Source organism: Culex quinquefasciatus, chromosome 3 (genome assembly GCF_015732765.1).
Source record: "Culex quinquefasciatus strain JHB chromosome 3, VPISU_Cqui_1.0_pri_paternal, whole genome shotgun sequence".
NCBI lineage: Eukaryota > Metazoa > Arthropoda > Insecta > Diptera > Culicidae > Culex > Culex quinquefasciatus.
In genome coordinates, this window is record NC_051863.1 from 18597869 (window position 1) to 18614189 (window position 16321).

At 45.7% G+C, this 16321-nt stretch overlaps 3 protein-coding genes and 3 long non-coding RNA genes across 7 annotated transcripts; 2 read left to right on the forward strand and 4 right to left on the reverse strand.

Moving 5' to 3' along the window:
* Window positions 1-2922: 2922 nt before the first annotated feature.
* On the reverse strand, window positions 2923-5417 carry LOC6046356 (dual specificity protein kinase Ttk). The gene is made up of 4 exons (XM_038262343.1): window positions 5081-5417; window positions 4960-5028; window positions 3833-4900; window positions 2923-3777 (listed from the first exon to the last, which is right to left on the reverse strand). Exons 1-4 carry the CDS (start codon window positions 5203-5205, stop codon window positions 3096-3098), a joined length of 1944 nt encoding a protein of 647 aa, XP_038118271.1. The 5' UTR covers window positions 5206-5417; the 3' UTR covers window positions 2923-3095.
* Window positions 5418-5519: 102 nt separating this feature from the next.
* On the forward strand, window positions 5520-7316 carry LOC6046355 (polymerase delta-interacting protein 2). Its single transcript, XM_001863537.2, has 3 exons — window positions 5520-5808; window positions 5958-6594; window positions 6653-7316. Exons 1-3 carry the CDS (start codon window positions 5705-5707, stop codon window positions 7055-7057), a joined length of 1146 nt encoding a protein of 381 aa, XP_001863572.2. The 5' UTR covers window positions 5520-5704; the 3' UTR covers window positions 7058-7316.
* A 5-nt stretch (window positions 7317-7321) lies between these two features.
* On the reverse strand, window positions 7322-8430 carry LOC6046354 (GPN-loop GTPase 3). Its single transcript, XM_001863536.2, has 2 exons — window positions 8263-8430; window positions 7322-8203 (listed from the first exon to the last, which is right to left on the reverse strand). Exons 1-2 carry the CDS (start codon window positions 8305-8307, stop codon window positions 7346-7348), a joined length of 903 nt encoding a protein of 300 aa, XP_001863571.2. The 5' UTR covers window positions 8308-8430; the 3' UTR covers window positions 7322-7345.
* A 1057-nt stretch (window positions 8431-9487) lies between these two features.
* On the forward strand, window positions 9488-11243 carry LOC119770618. The gene is made up of 3 exons (XR_005278917.1): window positions 9488-10010; window positions 10395-10396; window positions 11139-11243. It is a non-coding gene; the product is annotated as an uncharacterized LOC119770618 (long non-coding RNA).
* Window positions 9832-11173, reverse strand: LOC119770620. Its single transcript, XR_005278920.1, has 2 exons — window positions 10018-11173; window positions 9832-9966 (listed from the first exon to the last, which is right to left on the reverse strand). It is a non-coding gene; the product is annotated as an uncharacterized LOC119770620 (long non-coding RNA).
* An 884-nt stretch (window positions 11244-12127) lies between the features above and the next one.
* LOC119770619 lies at window positions 12128-12694 on the reverse strand. 2 transcript variants are annotated; one of them, XR_005278919.1, is made up of 3 exons: window positions 12573-12694; window positions 12340-12512; window positions 12128-12280 (listed from the first exon to the last, which is right to left on the reverse strand). It is a non-coding gene; the product is annotated as an uncharacterized LOC119770619 (long non-coding RNA). The 2 variants fall into 2 exon arrangements; XR_005278918.1 differs by having other exon boundaries at window positions 12128-12284.
* Between the last annotated feature and the right edge of the window lie 3627 nt (window positions 12695-16321).

Sequence of the window (16321 nt, forward strand, 5' to 3'; positions counted from 1 at the left end):
TCAATAAACTTTGATTGATGTAGAATACTGGGCATTCTTTTATGTCAAATTGTCCATAGAGTCTCGATCAATCAATAATGTTATGATATCGGACAAAATTCGTTGATCTGTTGAACTAACGGTTTTCGGATTATGGTTGTATCGACCATTGTTGCGAATCGAGGAACTACGGATCTTTTGACGTAAATGGTCATTTCTTTTTCAAATCGCGATTTCTATCCTATTTGTATATCAGTTCACAAATTTTTATGGTTTTTTGATAGAAGTAGTACTGCAACAGTTAAAGGAACGTTTAGTTTTGAATATTAAGTTTAGAGGATTTTAGATAAAAATTTAGATTTTCAATCCAAAGTAGTTAACAAATGAATATTTGGACTTACATGAATAATTGAACATTTTGGACTTATGAATAACACACAACTGTGCATTTATTCTAGAGTCAGATCCATACAGCGTCAGTGTTTATTTGGTCGAAGTGTACTAATTCATTGGCAGATCTGATTCTAGTTGTAATGTACGACAAGACTACTGACGGACGTGACAGGACGAGGGCCCAGTTTAGAGGTTTCAACATCAACGATGTGCGGCTGGACCACCCTCCCAAAAATTTAAATCTTTTAATTTTTTTAATTTAATAATAGATAAAATAAAACTCTAAAATAAAAAAGAAATAAAATTTTAAAATTCTGAAATTTAAAAAAAAATCTACAAATAATATGTTTAATATTTGGAGTTTTTTTTTTTGAAAATGTCCAATGAACCAAATTGTCAGTTTTTGCTATTTGGGTGTTTTTTTAATACAAAATAATACAAAAAGCAAAAACTAAAAATTTGGTTTATTAGAGAGCAATTCCATGTCAAATAGGGAATCGTTTGTACCCGACCCTCTCCGATTTCAATGAAACTTTGTAGACATGTTATCCTAGGCATATATAAGCCATTTTTGTGTATATGGAGCCAGTAACACTCGATAATGACATTTGAGAAGGGCGTACGTGTTTTCAATATTTTTTGTATTTCGTAATTTAAATATTGCTGTATCTCGAAGCCGTTGCATCGTATCAAAAAGTGGTCAAAGACAAATTTGTAGGAAAATTTACATCCAATTGAAATGTGGTCAAAGACAAACTTATGGGAAATTGGACGAGCTTTTCGATAAAAATATTTCCGAAACTGAAAAATCAAGTCCGTCATATAGAAATTGCCAAAAACCATCAAAAAACCTATTTTTTCAACATTTTTATTTTTAAAACCGCTGTAACTTTACAAGGATTGGACTTAGGACAATGGTCAATATTGAGACTTTTTGTAAAATTGTCTTGAAAATCGATTCCCGTATTCGGCTTTTGAAAATTTTGACGTTTAGAGCACTTTAAAAAAAAAAAACAGTTTCAGTAAATGATTTTTGTATTTTTTTAGGTGAATTGCTCCATCCTGCATTTTTCGTGAGTCTTTTTGAAACATCTTAGGCTATTTTCACAAAAAAATTAAGCGAAAAAAAAAATCGTGGGCTCACCTTCAAATTTAATTTTTAAACTTAAAAATCAAAAAATCTCATAAAAGTGGAGTGTTTTTTTCCTTTCAGTGTATTTTTTTCGGAAAGCCCGTAAAATTTCCTACAAGTTTGTCTTTGACCACTTTTTGATACGATGCAACGGCTTCGAGATACAGCAATATTTAAATCGACGGTCACATTTCAAAAGGCATCATGTACATTTTGACACTTTCTGGGTTATTTTATATTCTGAAAGTACTTCTAATAAGCTACCTCTCCACCAAAAATGAGCAAAAGTTACTTCAGTAAAGTCTGTTTAATCATGATTTTAAATAAAGTAACATAAACAAAATCTCTGCCATCAGCAGTTCCTGTTTATATAGCCCTGTCAACCTGTCAAACAAAAGGCTACATAAACCTCGTGCCGAAAAAAACCAACATGAAAAAAGCGCCATGTACATTCGGCGAAGAAAAACGAATCATAACAAAGCGCCCCCCTCAGTGACAGCAGGGTGATATCGACGTTGGTGATTTCAAAAGAAGTTATGTTTGTTTTTCTCAAATAAAATTACGGAAATAATGTTTTATTGTATATGGATGATCAAGTATCAACAAAAGCAACGTTTTTCATCGTTTGTTATCATTAGAACATCTTATTTTGCTTTTATATAAAAATGGTAATTGAAAATGGATGCTCAACATACAAATGCGTTTTTCTCAAAACGCATGGTTTGTACATGATGCTTTTTGAAATGTTGGCATCGAAATTACGAAATACAAAAATATTGAAAACACGTACGCCCTTCTCAAATGTCATTATCGAGTGTTACTGGCTCCATATACACAAAAATGGCTTATATATGCCTAGGATAACATGTCTGGAGTTTTTTTGAAAAGGACCAATAAACCAAATTTTCAGTTTTTGTTTTATGGTTGTTTTTCAATACCCCTGACTCAAGGCGGTCCTAAAAACACCCAAAAAGCAAAAACTGGAAATTTGGTTTATTGGTCCTTTTCAAAAAAAACTCCAGATGTCTACAAAGTTTCATTGAAATCGGAAAGGGTCGAGAAAAAAGTACCTAAAAAATGACTGTTTTGGGCTGGAATTGCTCTGGACCTTTCCTACTCGAAACTAGGTGTCCGAAGGCTTGATTGTTGAGGCAATTGCAAACCTCTTTTACACCTATGCTTCCATCCACCCCGGGATTCGAACTGACGACCTTTGGATTGTTAGTCCAACTGCCTACCAGCGACTCCACCGAGGCAGGACCCAGGGAGACGACTCCTACACCTGGACTGAGCTAACGATCTAACCCTCTATGTTATTTACTTCCCCATCCGACGGAAGGCGTGGTCAGATCTCGTGTCGAAAAATGCCACCGGGACCGTCTGGGATCGAACTCAAGATCAGAAAACAAATAAGTAAATACTTTTCATTGGTCACCATATACTGTATATATTTCGTATCAAGTAGATATAAAAATCTGTTCTGCCTTAAAAAACACAACTGCCTACAAATGCTATCCGACAAACCGACAATAAATATTACAAAAAAGGGGGAGGACGCTTAGCCAAAATATATAAGAACGGTCGCGACGCCTCACTTGGTCGTCACCGTTGTCGCCGCCGCCATCCCGGCCCCAATCGGAATGACCATATCGAACGGAAACTGCAGCAGATCCGCCGTGGAAGCCCGCGTCTTGGGGTCGTACTGCAGACATCGCTTCAGCATCTCCAGCATCATGGGCGGATAGTAGCTGGGCAGGGCCGGGTAGTCGATCGTCGTGTTTGGGTTCGTGATGACGTTCACCTTGGTGTAGATGTTCTTGATGTGGGCGAACGGGGTCCGTTTGTAGAGCAGCAGGTACAGGATGCATCCGAGCGACCAGATGTCGGACTTTTTGGACATTTTGATGCGGGGCTGGGATCCGGCGGGGCTGTTTTCGCTCGAGGTGTCGATCAGGGCTTCCGGACTGATGTAGTTGAAGGTGCCGGCCTGGGAGAACTTCATGATGCTGGTCGAGTCGAACGCAATGTTGCTGGCGATGCCGAAGTCGATCAGCTTGAGACGGCCCTTGACCATGAGGAAGTTGGCCGGTTTCAGGTCCAGGTGGATGACGCCGTGCTCGTGGATGTAGTGGACGCACTGGACCATCTGGTACCAGACCTGCATGAGCGTGTAGAGCGGGATGTCCTTGCGGTAGTTTTGGAGAATCTTGTGCAGATCGCAGTCGCCCTTTTCCATCACGAGGAAGAGCTGGCCCGCTTCGGGGATGTGGCAGCTGGAATTGAGTTAGGATTGTTAGAAGGATTCGGGGAAGGTTGATCAAAACTCACTAGTCGTAGAGTGCCACAACGTTCTCGTTGCCCTGCAGCTTCGCCAGCAGTTTCGTCTCGTTGAGATATCCCTCGACCAGGCTGGCATCGCCTTCGAGGTTCACCAGCTTGAGGGCGCACTCGACGCCGGTTCCGACCTGCTTGGCGAGAAACACCGAACTGGAACCGCCGGAGCCGAGCTTCCGCAGCACCTGGTAGTCCTTGCCGTTGATGGCAATCGTGGTGGGCTGCTTCGTCGACGCCGGTGGACCGTCGACTACGGATTCGATCGGTGGAGCAGGTGGAACGACCGGTTCGGGCGAAGATCGCTTCTCCGGCGCCGGAGTCACCGGGAACAGTTGATCGGTGGAGCGTTTCGTGGGTCGCGACTGTTCGACGATCGGCGAGAGGGGACGATCCTTTGACTTGATCGGTGTGTCAACCAGGGAGAGTGACAGACTGTCGTTGGCCGTTACCAGCGGTCGGGACAGGCCCGTGGCAAGTGGCGTCGCGAAGAGGATCTTTTGCGATTTGAACTCGTTTTCCAGTGTGTTGCGCGACTTGCGGGTGACCGTCGAGGTGAGCAATCTGGAGGAGGCTGCTCGCGCCTGGCTGGGGCCGAATTTGTCCCGGGGCGTCACAAACAGGTGCTTGTTCTTGTCGGAGATTTCTTGGCACTCCTTCGGAGATGAGTGGGCTTTGTGCTCTGTGGTGGCGGCCACTTCCTTTGGGGAGTCCTGATCTTCAACGATTTGTGCGGATAATACGGACGACGCGGTGCTGCTGATGCCGGAGTCTCGCGCTTTCGGGTTCTTTGCGTCCAGTTGGCCAAATATGCTAAACTGTTTCTCGAACTGGGAGCGTTCCAGCAGGGGGACTCGCTTCAGCGCTGACTTTGGTGGCGCAACTTCCTGTACGGCATCAGCCTCTTTAACAAGTTTGTCCTCAAGCCGTATTCGTGCCGTCCTTTCGCTAACGTTTTCCTTCTCCGATGGGGTCGCTTTCGGGGCTTTCGGGACACTTCCCATGTCTTCGATGCCCTTGGAGGGAGTCAACAGGAAGGAATCGTTCAGAATCGCGCAATTTAAACTAAAATCAAAGAGAATTCACTAAGTGGGGTCATAAATCAAACTACTAGCAGTTCATACTTGTTGTCATCGTCCGAGTCCGATTCCGACTCCAGCGGGGGAAGTTCCGACACCCTCTTCGGCTGAAAACTAAAGAAATCGATTACAAACTGCAAAACAATCAACATTCCGCAAAACTCACCTCCTCGTGGCCCTCACATATCGCGGCGACCGTTCCTCCGACGAGTCCTTCCCACTGGACGTGTCCGCCGGCTGGTCCAGCTGCTGGTCGGCTTCATCCGAAAGCCGCTTCGACGGTTGGAACATGACGGTGCTGCGGCGGTTGCGGTTCTGCAGCAGCGTTGACCCACCACCACACGGGGACACGGCCTTGCGTTTCGTAATTTTAACCCACTCGTTTAATCCTTCGCCGGTGCGGGCGAGGACCTGCAGGAAATCGGGAAACTTTTTTTGTGTGTTGCGCAAAGCGAACGAACGAAAAACGGTTGTTTGTGTTTGGGTTTTGAATTTGACGCGAGTGCGCGGCCCAGTGCAAACGAAATTGGTAGCATGTTCACGAGTTACGTTACGGGAAATTTGCTTAGAAAGTGCATGTCACCCCCCTGGGATAATTTTGACAGTTTGTTTTCACAAAGTTTTTTTCGGTGCGGAGTTTTGCTTGCGTCGTCGTTCAACACCCCGAAAGTCGCAAACTCTGTAAACATTGAAAGAAATTTAGTGATTTAGCTAATTTAAGTGATCCCGCGAAACTCCCTTAGTTCAGCGACTCAACCCGTAGAACAACCGACTCCACAACACCCGCGCAATGGGTTTCTACGTGACACAGCGAATGATCCGGCAGTTTGCCCGACCGGTTTGCTTCCAACTTTCGGTGCGCTACTTCTCCGTCTCGGATCATCAGAACACACGGTAAGCGCTCGGTGCGGTTCCCCCCGGGGAGGCGGCCCGCTCCCCTGCCCACGATGACTCCCGTGCCAGTCAAAATAAACACAAATTCCGCGCAGTTGGTTATATAATTAAGTGCGATTTTGCTTTTTTGTTTTCCCACCCTCCCGTAGCCTGGCGGAGGTCGGCAAGTTGGAGCTTCCGAAGGCGCAGGGAACGTACGAAACCGGCCAGCTGTTTCTGCACCGTGTGTTCGGCTACCGCGGGGTCATTCTGTTTCCGTGGTTGGCGCGGGTGTACGATCGGGATTTGCCGGCGCAGAGCAAGAACGGCCAACAGGCGGAAGCGATCACGGCCGCACCGGCTCCGCCGTCCGGAGAGACGCCACCGAACGCCGGCAAAGAGGTTCAGAAGAAGACGCACACGTTCTATCAGGTGTTGATCGACCAGCGCGACTGTCCGTACATCCGGGCGCAAACGGAAGCGGTTACGTTCCTGGGCAATCAGGAGTCCAGTCGCAGTTTGTACGCCATTCCGGGGCTTGACTATGTCGCACATGAAGACATTCTGCCGTACAGCTCGGGCGAACAGCACCCGTTGCAGCACGAACTGTTTGACAAGTTTTTGGCCCACCAACCGGACAAGGATCCGCCGTTTGTTGCACAGGACACGCTCAGGGCTTGGCAGAAGAAGAACCATCCCTGGCTGGAGCTGTCCGATGTGCACAAGGAGACCACGGAGGGCATCCGCGTCACGGTGATTCCGTTCTACATGGGGTGTCGCGAGACGCCGGCCGCTTCCGTTTACTGGGTAAGTTTGCTTTCATCATCCTTGAACTTCAACTCACGACTCAACTTCCTTTTTCAAGTGGCGCTACTGCATCCGGCTGGAGAACCTCGGCGAACTGAGCGTCCAGCTGCGCGAACGACACTGGCGAATCTTCTCCCTCTCGGGCACGCTGGAAACGGTCCGTGGCCGGGGTGTCGTCGGCCAGGAACCCGTGCTCAGCCCCCGCCTGCCGGCCTTCCAGTATAGCTCGCACGTGAGCCTGCAGGCGCCGAGTGGCCACATGTGGGGCACGTTCCGCATGGAGCGCGAGGACGGCCACATGTTCGACTGTCGCATCCCGCCCTTTTCGCTCGAGAGCAAACCGGACGATAACGCTGCGGGGGGCGGTACACCGGCGCAGGACGACAACTCCAGCCCAGGAACGGGAACGCCGTCGTCGTCGAGTTCGGATCCGCCACCGGCTGGAGGACCGAGCGCGGCCTAAGGCGTACATCATATTTAAACGACGATATTTATTGGTTGACCTTCGTTTCCGGGATCTTCCGCGTGAACGCACGGTCTTCGCAGCTGGTTAAGGGGGAATAGATTAATAAATGTTACGCAAAGTTTGCCGACTCGACGGCCGTCGTGGGTGTGTGCGATTAAGTTGTAAATACTTCAAATCTCCGAGAATCAATCGAGTACCTATGATTTAACAAAAAAATACTATATTCAATTAGCAGTAAAACTTCGAGTGAAACGAACATTCTTTAGTTTAATTTCAACACTTTATTCACTCTCCGTAATACTTGTCCGGGTCGTCGTCCTCCTCAGGTTCCGGTGGATCAAAGTCCCGCGTACGAACATCGGCATCTTCCCCAAACTGAATTACGTTATCGATCATCAACAGCAAATCTGCAATGTTCTCCTCGTCGTTGATGTTCAACGGCGTAAATCTCACCAAGCTAAAGTCCTCAATCAACAGCCCGATCGTCTCGGACAGCTTGCGGTACTTGCGACCCCACGACGACTCGTTGCTGACCTCCCCAAGCAGCGCCTGTGGATCCGGCTCCAAATATTTGTCCAACTGCCCGCGGCTCGTTTTACTCAGCAAATCCATTTTGCTCAAAATATTCACATGCGGCAACTCCATGTTCGCCATCACACTCAGCGCGGCCATCGTCCCCGACAAAAACTTGGCCCCATCGATCATAAACTGCGAATCAACCAGAAATACCGAACACAGCCGAAAGTCCCACGACTCCAGCAGTTTCGCCAACTGCCGACCCGCGTTCAAATGTGAATAAAGCTCGATCTGCCCAGGCATATCAAACAGAATATAGTCATCGTCCGGTTCCTCAACCCCCGCCTCCACCTCCCCCTCCTCCCCATCATCATCGTCCCCAACCCCACAAAGCTGGTTCTTCAGCCAGTCCGGATTCTCCAGCAGATACTCGACGCAAAACACCAGTCCCCCGTTCGGTCCGTAGTGCAACTCCTCATCCTCCATCGCATCGTCCAGCTGAATCAAATCGCGAATGTCCACAAACGGCTGGTAGTCAAAGCGCTCCGCCGCCGGGTCCAGGTTGACCACCTTGATCAGCCGCTTGTCGTCGTGACCGTGCCGCTGCATTGTGGCGCAGTATGTGGACTAAAATCAACGGTTTCAATTGAATCGCCTGACAATAAATTAAGAAAAGTAAGACTTACCTTCCCGCTGCCGGCGGGGCCCATCACCAGCTGACCGTAACGCATTTCCGGCGGGGTTCGGGCTACTATCGGTGCGGTGGTCCGGCCACACAAACTTGAACGAGCGCGGACTCCAAAGGCAAAAAGAGAATGAATGAAAATGTGTAAACAAATACCGCCGTGCGCACGCGAGTTTCGAAGCAATTTCCATGGATGGGCAAACTGTCAGCATTTGCTTAGAATTGGGTGCACTGGAAAAAAGCGGTTGTGGATTTTATGAAAATATTACACTCAATAGAGCTTTCCCAGTGAGAAATACGGGGCCGATCGGGTCTGATCGTCGCTCTGACGATCAGTCCTACAGGGGCCGATGCGGGTCTGATTTTGAGACACGCATCAGACCCGAATCAAGGTATTTTGCACCCGAAACGTCAACCTGTCAAGGTTGTTCGAACATCGCAAGAGGCCTACGTGCGGGGGCGATGTAAGAACGACGTAGGGGTGAAAAATCGGACGCGCATCGACCACTTTTTTGTGCTCTTCTTCCTGTTTTTCTTTCATCTGTCATTTGATTTGTTGATATTAAAACTGCAATTTTCGCGTTTCGATTTGTTTATTTTCATAAAACTGTAAGCAATAAGTTAATTTAATCTAATGCATATCAATTCACCGGTTGGACAGTCTTCAAGGGAACGCTCCAGGCACGTGAGGTCCGGCTCCGGTTGATTTAGACCTGGACGCGTTCGTGCAGCATTTCATCCGTGATTCCGAGGGCACCTGCAGGGCGGTGACCGTCCGCCGAGGCTGTCCATGAGCGACGTTCCGAGGAAAACTTTCAGGGCGTCGTGTCTGTTCTGTGTTGCGTCTTTCTGAACGAATTCCAAGGAACAATGTCCGTCCAGCGTTGTTCCGAAAGCACTTGTAGGTTGGCAACCGCCCGGCAGTTCTGTTCCGTGCTGCCTCTTTCCGACAGAACCTCGAGGTCTATTGCCGTTTCACTTGGCGATTCCGGATAGCGTGAACCTTTTTGAAAGGAAAATAAACAATTAGTACATTGAATCAAGCTAATTTTAGAAATCAATTACCGAAATTAGTCAAACAATAGGCCAGGATTGTGGACCGGATTCGTTAGATCTTGACTTGGCGCGTCCGTGCAAGTTTTAGTTCATCATGCCGAGCGCACTTGCAGGGCGGTGACCGTCCGGCGAGCCTGTTCCGTCCAGTGTAATTCCGAGGGAACTTGCAATTTGGCGACTGTCCAACAACCTGTTCCATGCAGCATTGTTTCGAGAGCATTTACAGATTGGCCGCCGTCCGGCGAATCTAATCCAGAGCTATGGCGACCGTTCCGCGAGACTGTTCCGTGCTGCGTGACTGTTCCGGATTGCAAGAACCTATTTTAAAAGGGAAAAAACAAATTATTGCTCTGATACTGCACGAAAATGATACAACAAAATTACCAAAAAAATTGACCGGGAACGTGAATCGGTTCCGGTTGATCTTTCGTTCCGAGGGCACATGACCTTCCATCGGAGCTGAGGTTGTAGACTGCTCACCGGTTCCTACGCTTCGCCGGGATGGGACGGAACGTGATTTGCTTTTTGCTGCTCGCGGGGCCAGTTCCTTTCTGTCCGGTGGGCAGCGCTGCGCACCCCTCGGTTCTCGGTCGTGGCCCCATTGCTCCCCTCGTAGTGAAGCAGGCTGAGATCAAGCAGGTTTTTTGAGCTGGAAATGGGAAAGGTTAGCTGGGAAAAAAATCAAGGATAACTGTTTTACCTGTCCTTACAGGGCATTGGTTGACCTCCAAGGTGTTCTAGCTGCGAGGCCGTTGTTTGATTCTGGAACTGAATGATAAACTCCCGGGAATTAAAATCCGTCCAAGGAGGTAAACTGACCGCCCTGTAGTCCTCCTAACGACAGTTCTGGCTAACGTTGATCATGGTATAAACCGGGAAGCAGGATCTGGTCCTTGTTTTCTGACTTTGTCCCCAAGTGTATCAGCCGATTCAGCGATTGACATTTGATTTTGTTGGTCAGTGCTAAATTCACCTTCACTGGATTGACCATTCGAAGGGTTTCTTGGTGGCGGTGGCGGAATTGAGCGGCGGCGTTCGATTTTCCCAGGAGGCCCAGGTCACCTGTGGCAGCTGCAGTCGTGGGGTTAACCTGGCGCACTTCCTGGGGGAGAATTAACGAGAATCGGCGAGAGACCGGTCCATTGAGTAAATGCACTAAAGGACGGGATGGACACGGGTTATAAAGTTGACAAACTTGTCTGATTCGTTCGTGCAGCATTACAACCGTCGTTAGGGTCGTTAGGTGTGCACTTGCAGGGCCGTGCCCGTCCTTCGAATCTTTTCCGAGGGCACTTGTCGTTCCGAGGGCACTTGTCGTTCCGAGGGCACTTGTCAGGACATAGCCGTCACGCGTGGCAATTCCGGAATACGGCTGGGTGAGAATTTCTGGATGTCGTCCTCCCAATGCTTCGACAGCAGCCGAAGAGGTCCATCACATTCTCCACCGTACCAATCGTGCCTTTCGTACCGTTGATCTGTAGTCATTCTAATCGCCACCTTGACCGCTACGGCTCTTTCCCTCGCTCGATTCGCTGAACGTCTTTGACCAGTGAAGACCCCTGTCCTCCGTCTTCATCCTCTTGTTCTTCAGCTTCTGCTCCAGCTCCTGCAGATTCCCGGCCGCGGCCTGCTTGCGTTCCATCTCTCCTTCACAGGTCCTTCTCGCGACGCAACATGAGACGTTCCTTGACCTCGGCGTACAGGTCGATGGTGGGCCGCTGAACGACAATCTTTGGCGGGTTGACGAACGAAGCTTCCTGCTGCTGCTTGTTTTGTTAAGTGTCAGCTTATGGGCTTCCGGTCGCTGAGGATTCTTTCAAGCTTCCTTCTTGATCTCGGTGTCAGAACGTTCCTCGTAGTGTTGACCACGCTATCGTCGGAGGAGGCCCGAGTGGTGCCGATGCCACTGATAGAGACGCTGCATATCTATAGGGAGAGAGTAAAAGTATGGAGTTATGATAAGTTTTTTTTTAAATTAATTTGGAATTTTTCTCACAAAAAAAAACCTTCCGGCCGCAATCGGCTTACAACCTGCATCGCCAGATTCCGTTGATGACCTCCCGGAATCGTCTTGTTGTTGACTCTGGTCTCGATTTGACCGGCTCAGGTCACCGACCCCGACCTTGGCCATGTTCTCACGGCTTGAATCGTAAACGATGCTTTGCCCCTGATGGCGGCCGGTGCCGATTTGAGCGTAACGGAAGTATGGTTCCTCAGCTTGTTGACGTCAAGCGAGGTCGATTCCGCCGATGTGCCATATGTCATCTCAAGTCGACGTCCTTGTCGATCCATCTCCATCATAAAACCCACTTTTTGGGGTGATGCAAAATTATTTGACCCGGAAGTAGGAAAAGTTAGTTCGGGTTGAGAAATGTAAAGAATAATTGTTTAACCAAAAATCTCGCAATATTGGTTCCTCTACCACCGGCTTTGGGTCTCGTGGCGCAGGGGTAGCGGCTTCGGCTGCCGATCCCGATGATGCTATGAGACGCGGGTTCGATTCCCGCCTTATCCACTGAGCTTCTATCGGATGGTGAAGTAAAACGTCGGTCCCGGTTTCTCCTGTCTCGTCAGAGGCGCTGGAGCAGAAATCCCACGTTAGAGGAAGGCCATGCCCCGGGGGGCGTAGTGCCAATAGTTTCGTTTTTTACCACCGGCTTTCGGTTGACTTCCCTTCAGACTGTTCCGGAAGGTTTTCGCTCTGCCTTACGCTTCTGGAACCTCTGCGGCATATTAATGTGGAAGTTCTTAGGCGGACGACGAATTGTCCCCGACGCTTACTCGCGACGAAACTTGGCGTCCAGTTCACGACCTCCGACGCCGATGTGGCCATTCTGTTGCGAGGGCGGTGGCGGTTGTGGTGGGTCATTGAACGACTTCATGAATGGAGTAGCCCGATGCTGGTCTCACTGTTGCGAATGGCCAATCTTGGAGTTTGCGTTTGTTCGCGATGCCGCGATAGGCTTTCTGAAAGAAACCATCTTTTGTAATCCTTAACACTCGAGCGTTCTGAGCTACTTACCATTTCAGTTCCTTTGGAACCACCGTGGCCATTTTCCCTGAGCTCAGCTGGCACTACGGATTGAGTTGGCCATTTCCGGCAGAGATTGTCCTTCCGAGGGTTGGCACTTGCAGGCAGGTTCCGGTCGGCGATGCAGGCACGCAGTCATTTTTGTTTAGCAGCAGGTTGCATGCCTTAAAACAGAAGAATTTTAAATCATACAAATTTATGCAGGAATAAAAGGATTAACTCACCGTAAAACTGTTTTTTTTTTTTTCAAAATTTTCCCGACTTTAACAAACTTGTCCAAAATCAAGATGGCTGTTTGGCACTTTGACAGTTCTTCCAAATTTTCGCAATCACGAAAGAACGAGATAGCATGCTGAGCGAAACTTCGATGAAAATACTTAGCATGCTTTCTCTTTCACTCTAGTGCACAGTATCTCTGTTTGAAAAATGTCGCACGTCGTACGAGTTGTCGCACGGTTTTGATTTTACCGTTTCGATATCGATTGGTCGAAAGGACGACAAACGTACGACAAACACTCGACATGCCCGACGTTGTTTTTTCCATCGATTTACCTTCAATTCGACGTCGATTATCGTCGACGCAAACAGTTTGACAGTTCTCTTCAGTTGAACTTGTTCGGACTTGATTGCAACCGAGTCGAACAAATTGTTGTTGGTTTTAGGCTTTGGGAGGATTTTGGCCAGTTTAAAGGTAAGTTGTGTTCTAGATTGAATTACTTTTTCTGCCGGAAAGTTCCGGCCGGAGTGGGCGACAACCGAATCAAATTGTCTTGTATTCCAGATTGCGGTCTTCGTGGCGGTATAGGAGGAAGAGGAGGACGGGAAATATGGATTACTCGGCGAGCCATTCCGGAAGACGGGACGGGAAGGAACCAGTTTGTGATCGAGGAAGCCGTTAGTGTTTGGTGTTTTACTTTCCGCGGGAGGTTGCCTCCATATCTAATGGAACTGGTGAGTCATGTTTTAGAAACGATGGAGGAGGTGTGCTGGGAGTGCGATTGGACGATCGAAATTAAAAATTAGATGAACATCACAAATTCTTAACTTTTTAATCCAATAATGCTTAAAAAAAACTTCAACGCTGATTTGATTTAATAATTGTAAAATTAAATTATAAAGTTTTTCATTCTTAATTTAAAATTCTAGCATTCCAGAACTTAAGAATGCAAGAAATTGAAAATTCTAAATTCATTTAATTTCTTGATATTGTGCAAATTGTTAATATTCTTAAATTATACAATCATTACTTTAAAATTCTCAAAGTCTTCAAATATTAAAAAAAAATAAACTCTAAAATATGAAAATTTTAAAATTGACAATAATTTAAATATTAAAATTCCCTAATTCTTAAATACAAAATTTTTCAATTCATAAATACTAAAAATCTAACATTATAAAGTTCATAAATTCCCAAAACGTTAGTCGCACGAGTTGAAATTTTGAATTCTAAAATTCTAAAAATTTTATATTCTAAAATTCCAAAATTGTAAATTCTAAAAATGCTAAAATTCAAATAATTTATATTTTTAAATAAAAATTATCAAAAATTCTATTTGTTATAAATTCTACGCATTTTAAAAATTAGTAAGTTTCTTAAAATTCTAAAAATTAAAAAATTCTCTTTTTTTTGCACTAAATTTTTGATAATTTTAAATAAAACAAATTTAAAAAATTCTAAAAATTAAAAAAAATCAAAAAAAAAAAATACAAAATTTTACAAAATATATTTTTTAAATTTTAAAAATGTTAAAGTTTTTATTTCCTTTAAATATTTTAAACTTTTAAAAATTCTTTTAAAAAAATCTAAAAATTGGAAAAATTTAAAATCTATTAACTTTTGAAATTTTTTTTGGTCTAATGAAAAATAGGAGTTAAAAATATCACGAATTGAAGTAAATGATTTTGGTATTGAGGTACTCTCCAATTTTAATATTCAGAAAATTAGACTTTTAGAATTTTAGAATTTAAGAATTTTAGAATTTTAGAATTTGATGATGAGATGATGATGCTGAAATTTGTAAACGTTTGATCATTAAATATTTTTAGAATTCTCAAATTTGGTAAAATTTTTAAATAATAATAATATTGTCGGAATTTTTTATTATTTGCAGTAATTTGAGTTTTATACGTTTTTAAATTTAAATTTTTAAGATGTCTTCAATTAGAATTCTTTTAAAAAACCAATGCGCCATGGGTTTTCTATGTACATAGGACATTTTGTAAAAGTAAGCGAGAATAAATAAATTTAGTTTTTCTTTTATAGTTACAAAATATTTGAATATTACATATTTGAAATTGTATTGTTTTGAAATTTTATTATTATTATTATTGAATTCTGAATTTAAATTAGAAAATTCTTGCTAATTGTTGATTGATGTTATATTTTTCAGGCAACAAACATATTCTGATCTGATCCTGCCGGAAACCATGCGTCCCCGTGTGGTCCCGCGTGGCTTCCGTAGAACCCAAGGAAGCAGCCTCTCGTACTCCGGTAAACATCAATCCATCGGAGGTTCAAGATCGTCGCCAAGGTGTCGCATCCGGGTTTTGGTCAGCGCGTCGAGGAGCAAAAGTCCAACACGGCCAAGATGCTGCCACGGCCGCCTCCAACATCCATGCCGGAAGCTGCGGTCAAGGCAAATCCCGAAGGAAGCAAAGTTGGAGAAGAATCGGCGATCCGCAAGTGAAATAAGTGAACAAGTAAATATTTTTGTGAAATTTTGACATTTGAAATAAAAAAAAAACAATAAAAACAAAACAACCGTTTTTTTCAACTGCAACATAACCTAAAAATCCGAAATGACAGCACACGACAATAGCACGACATTCTAAATAACAAAACCGTGCGACGTCGGTCGAATGTCGTACGACAATGTCGTACAATTTCGATCATCGATCGCACGACAAATACGACATTTTGGTGCAAAAACGTATGACATTCGCGCGAAAGTCGCACGACATTGTCGAGCGACGTCGTACAATTGCACGGACGACAAACGACAGACGTCTGACGGCCTTTTCAGTCAGGGATACCGTTCATCGAAATTTTCGAAAAACATCGTTGCCTTACAAAACATCGTGGGTTTACGGGCTTCCGATCTGGGTATATTCATGGCTTTCTATCTATATAAAGCCTTGGCTTACACTTACCCACTTTAACTTTTGGGGGGGGAGCGGGCGATTATCGTGGGTTGCCAGTGCCAGTTCAGACCCTTCATCCAAGACGCAATCCCTAAATCCAAGACGCAATCCCTAAAAAAAAAAAAAAATTTGTGTTGCACACGCACACCACTGAACTTCTTTTTTGCCCACACGCATACACCCTCTTACGAAGCGTTACGATACCACGAACTGTCATTTTTTTTAATTTTGTCGGAACCCTCTTAGGTCGGAACGTAGGCTTCATCGTAATCTGTTCGGTTCGTACCTTTTTTTTTGCCATTTGCCAAGGATTGGACAATCCGTTGCTGTGTCCACCTGTTGCGGTGGCGCAATTGGTGGAGCGGGAAGAAACGTCCAGGAAGCGGCGGGATCACCCGCGGAGCATGATCGGAGGAATCATTCCGGAGGAAGAGGACCACACGTGGCAAACAAACCTAAGTGTCGCCCCAGATGGCGAGAACCGGCCAGTGTGACCACGATCGGATGTTTTCACGAGCAGGAGTTGGAAACTAAAAGAATATCCTCGGGGACCTTCTGGCGATGGAAGGTTCCGGCAGTTAGTGCACCAGGTTGGTTGAATGTATTATGTTTGAAATGTAAATTCTGTACGGGATTCCTTTTTAGTTGTCCACCTAGCACGGGAAAAACGGCATCGGCATCTGACAAACAACACGGTCCAAAACAAAACCATCGATATTATCAACGAGGAGGGCGGCCTCCATCGGGTCACTGGAAAAGGGGTGACGTCATCTTCCGGCAGTGCACGGCGCTGCCTTTTTCTCGCAAAAGTCATGCCGAGGAAGCCTCGTCG

Coding starts and splice junctions, on each gene's coding strand:
- LOC6046356 (XM_038262343.1), bottom strand. CDS start 5,205: ATGTTCCAACCGTCGAAGCGGCTTTCGGATGAAGCCGACCAGCAGCTG. Junction 5,029..5,080: donor TATGTGAGGGCCACGAGGAG/GTGAGTTTTGCG, acceptor CGATTTCTTTAG/TTTTCAGCCGAAGAGGGTGT. Junction 3,778..3,832: donor GTTGTGGCACTCTACGACTA/GTGAGTTTTGAT, acceptor ACTCAATTCCAG/CTGCCACATCCCCGAAGCGG.
- LOC6046355 (XM_001863537.2), top strand. CDS start 5,705: ATGGGTTTCTACGTGACACAGCGAATGATCCGGCAGTTTGCCCGACCG. Junction 5,809..5,957: donor TCGGATCATCAGAACACACG/GTAAGCGCTCGG, acceptor ACCCTCCCGTAG/CCTGGCGGAGGTCGGCAAGT. Junction 6,595..6,652: donor CGGCCGCTTCCGTTTACTGG/GTAAGTTTGCTT, acceptor TCCTTTTTCAAG/TGGCGCTACTGCATCCGGCT.
- LOC6046354 (XM_001863536.2), bottom strand. CDS start 8,307: ATGCGTTACGGTCAGCTGGTGATGGGCCCCGCCGGCAGCGGGAAG. Junction 8,204..8,262: donor GCCCCGCCGGCAGCGGGAAG/GTAAGTCTTACT, acceptor CGTTGATTTTAG/TCCACATACTGCGCCACAAT.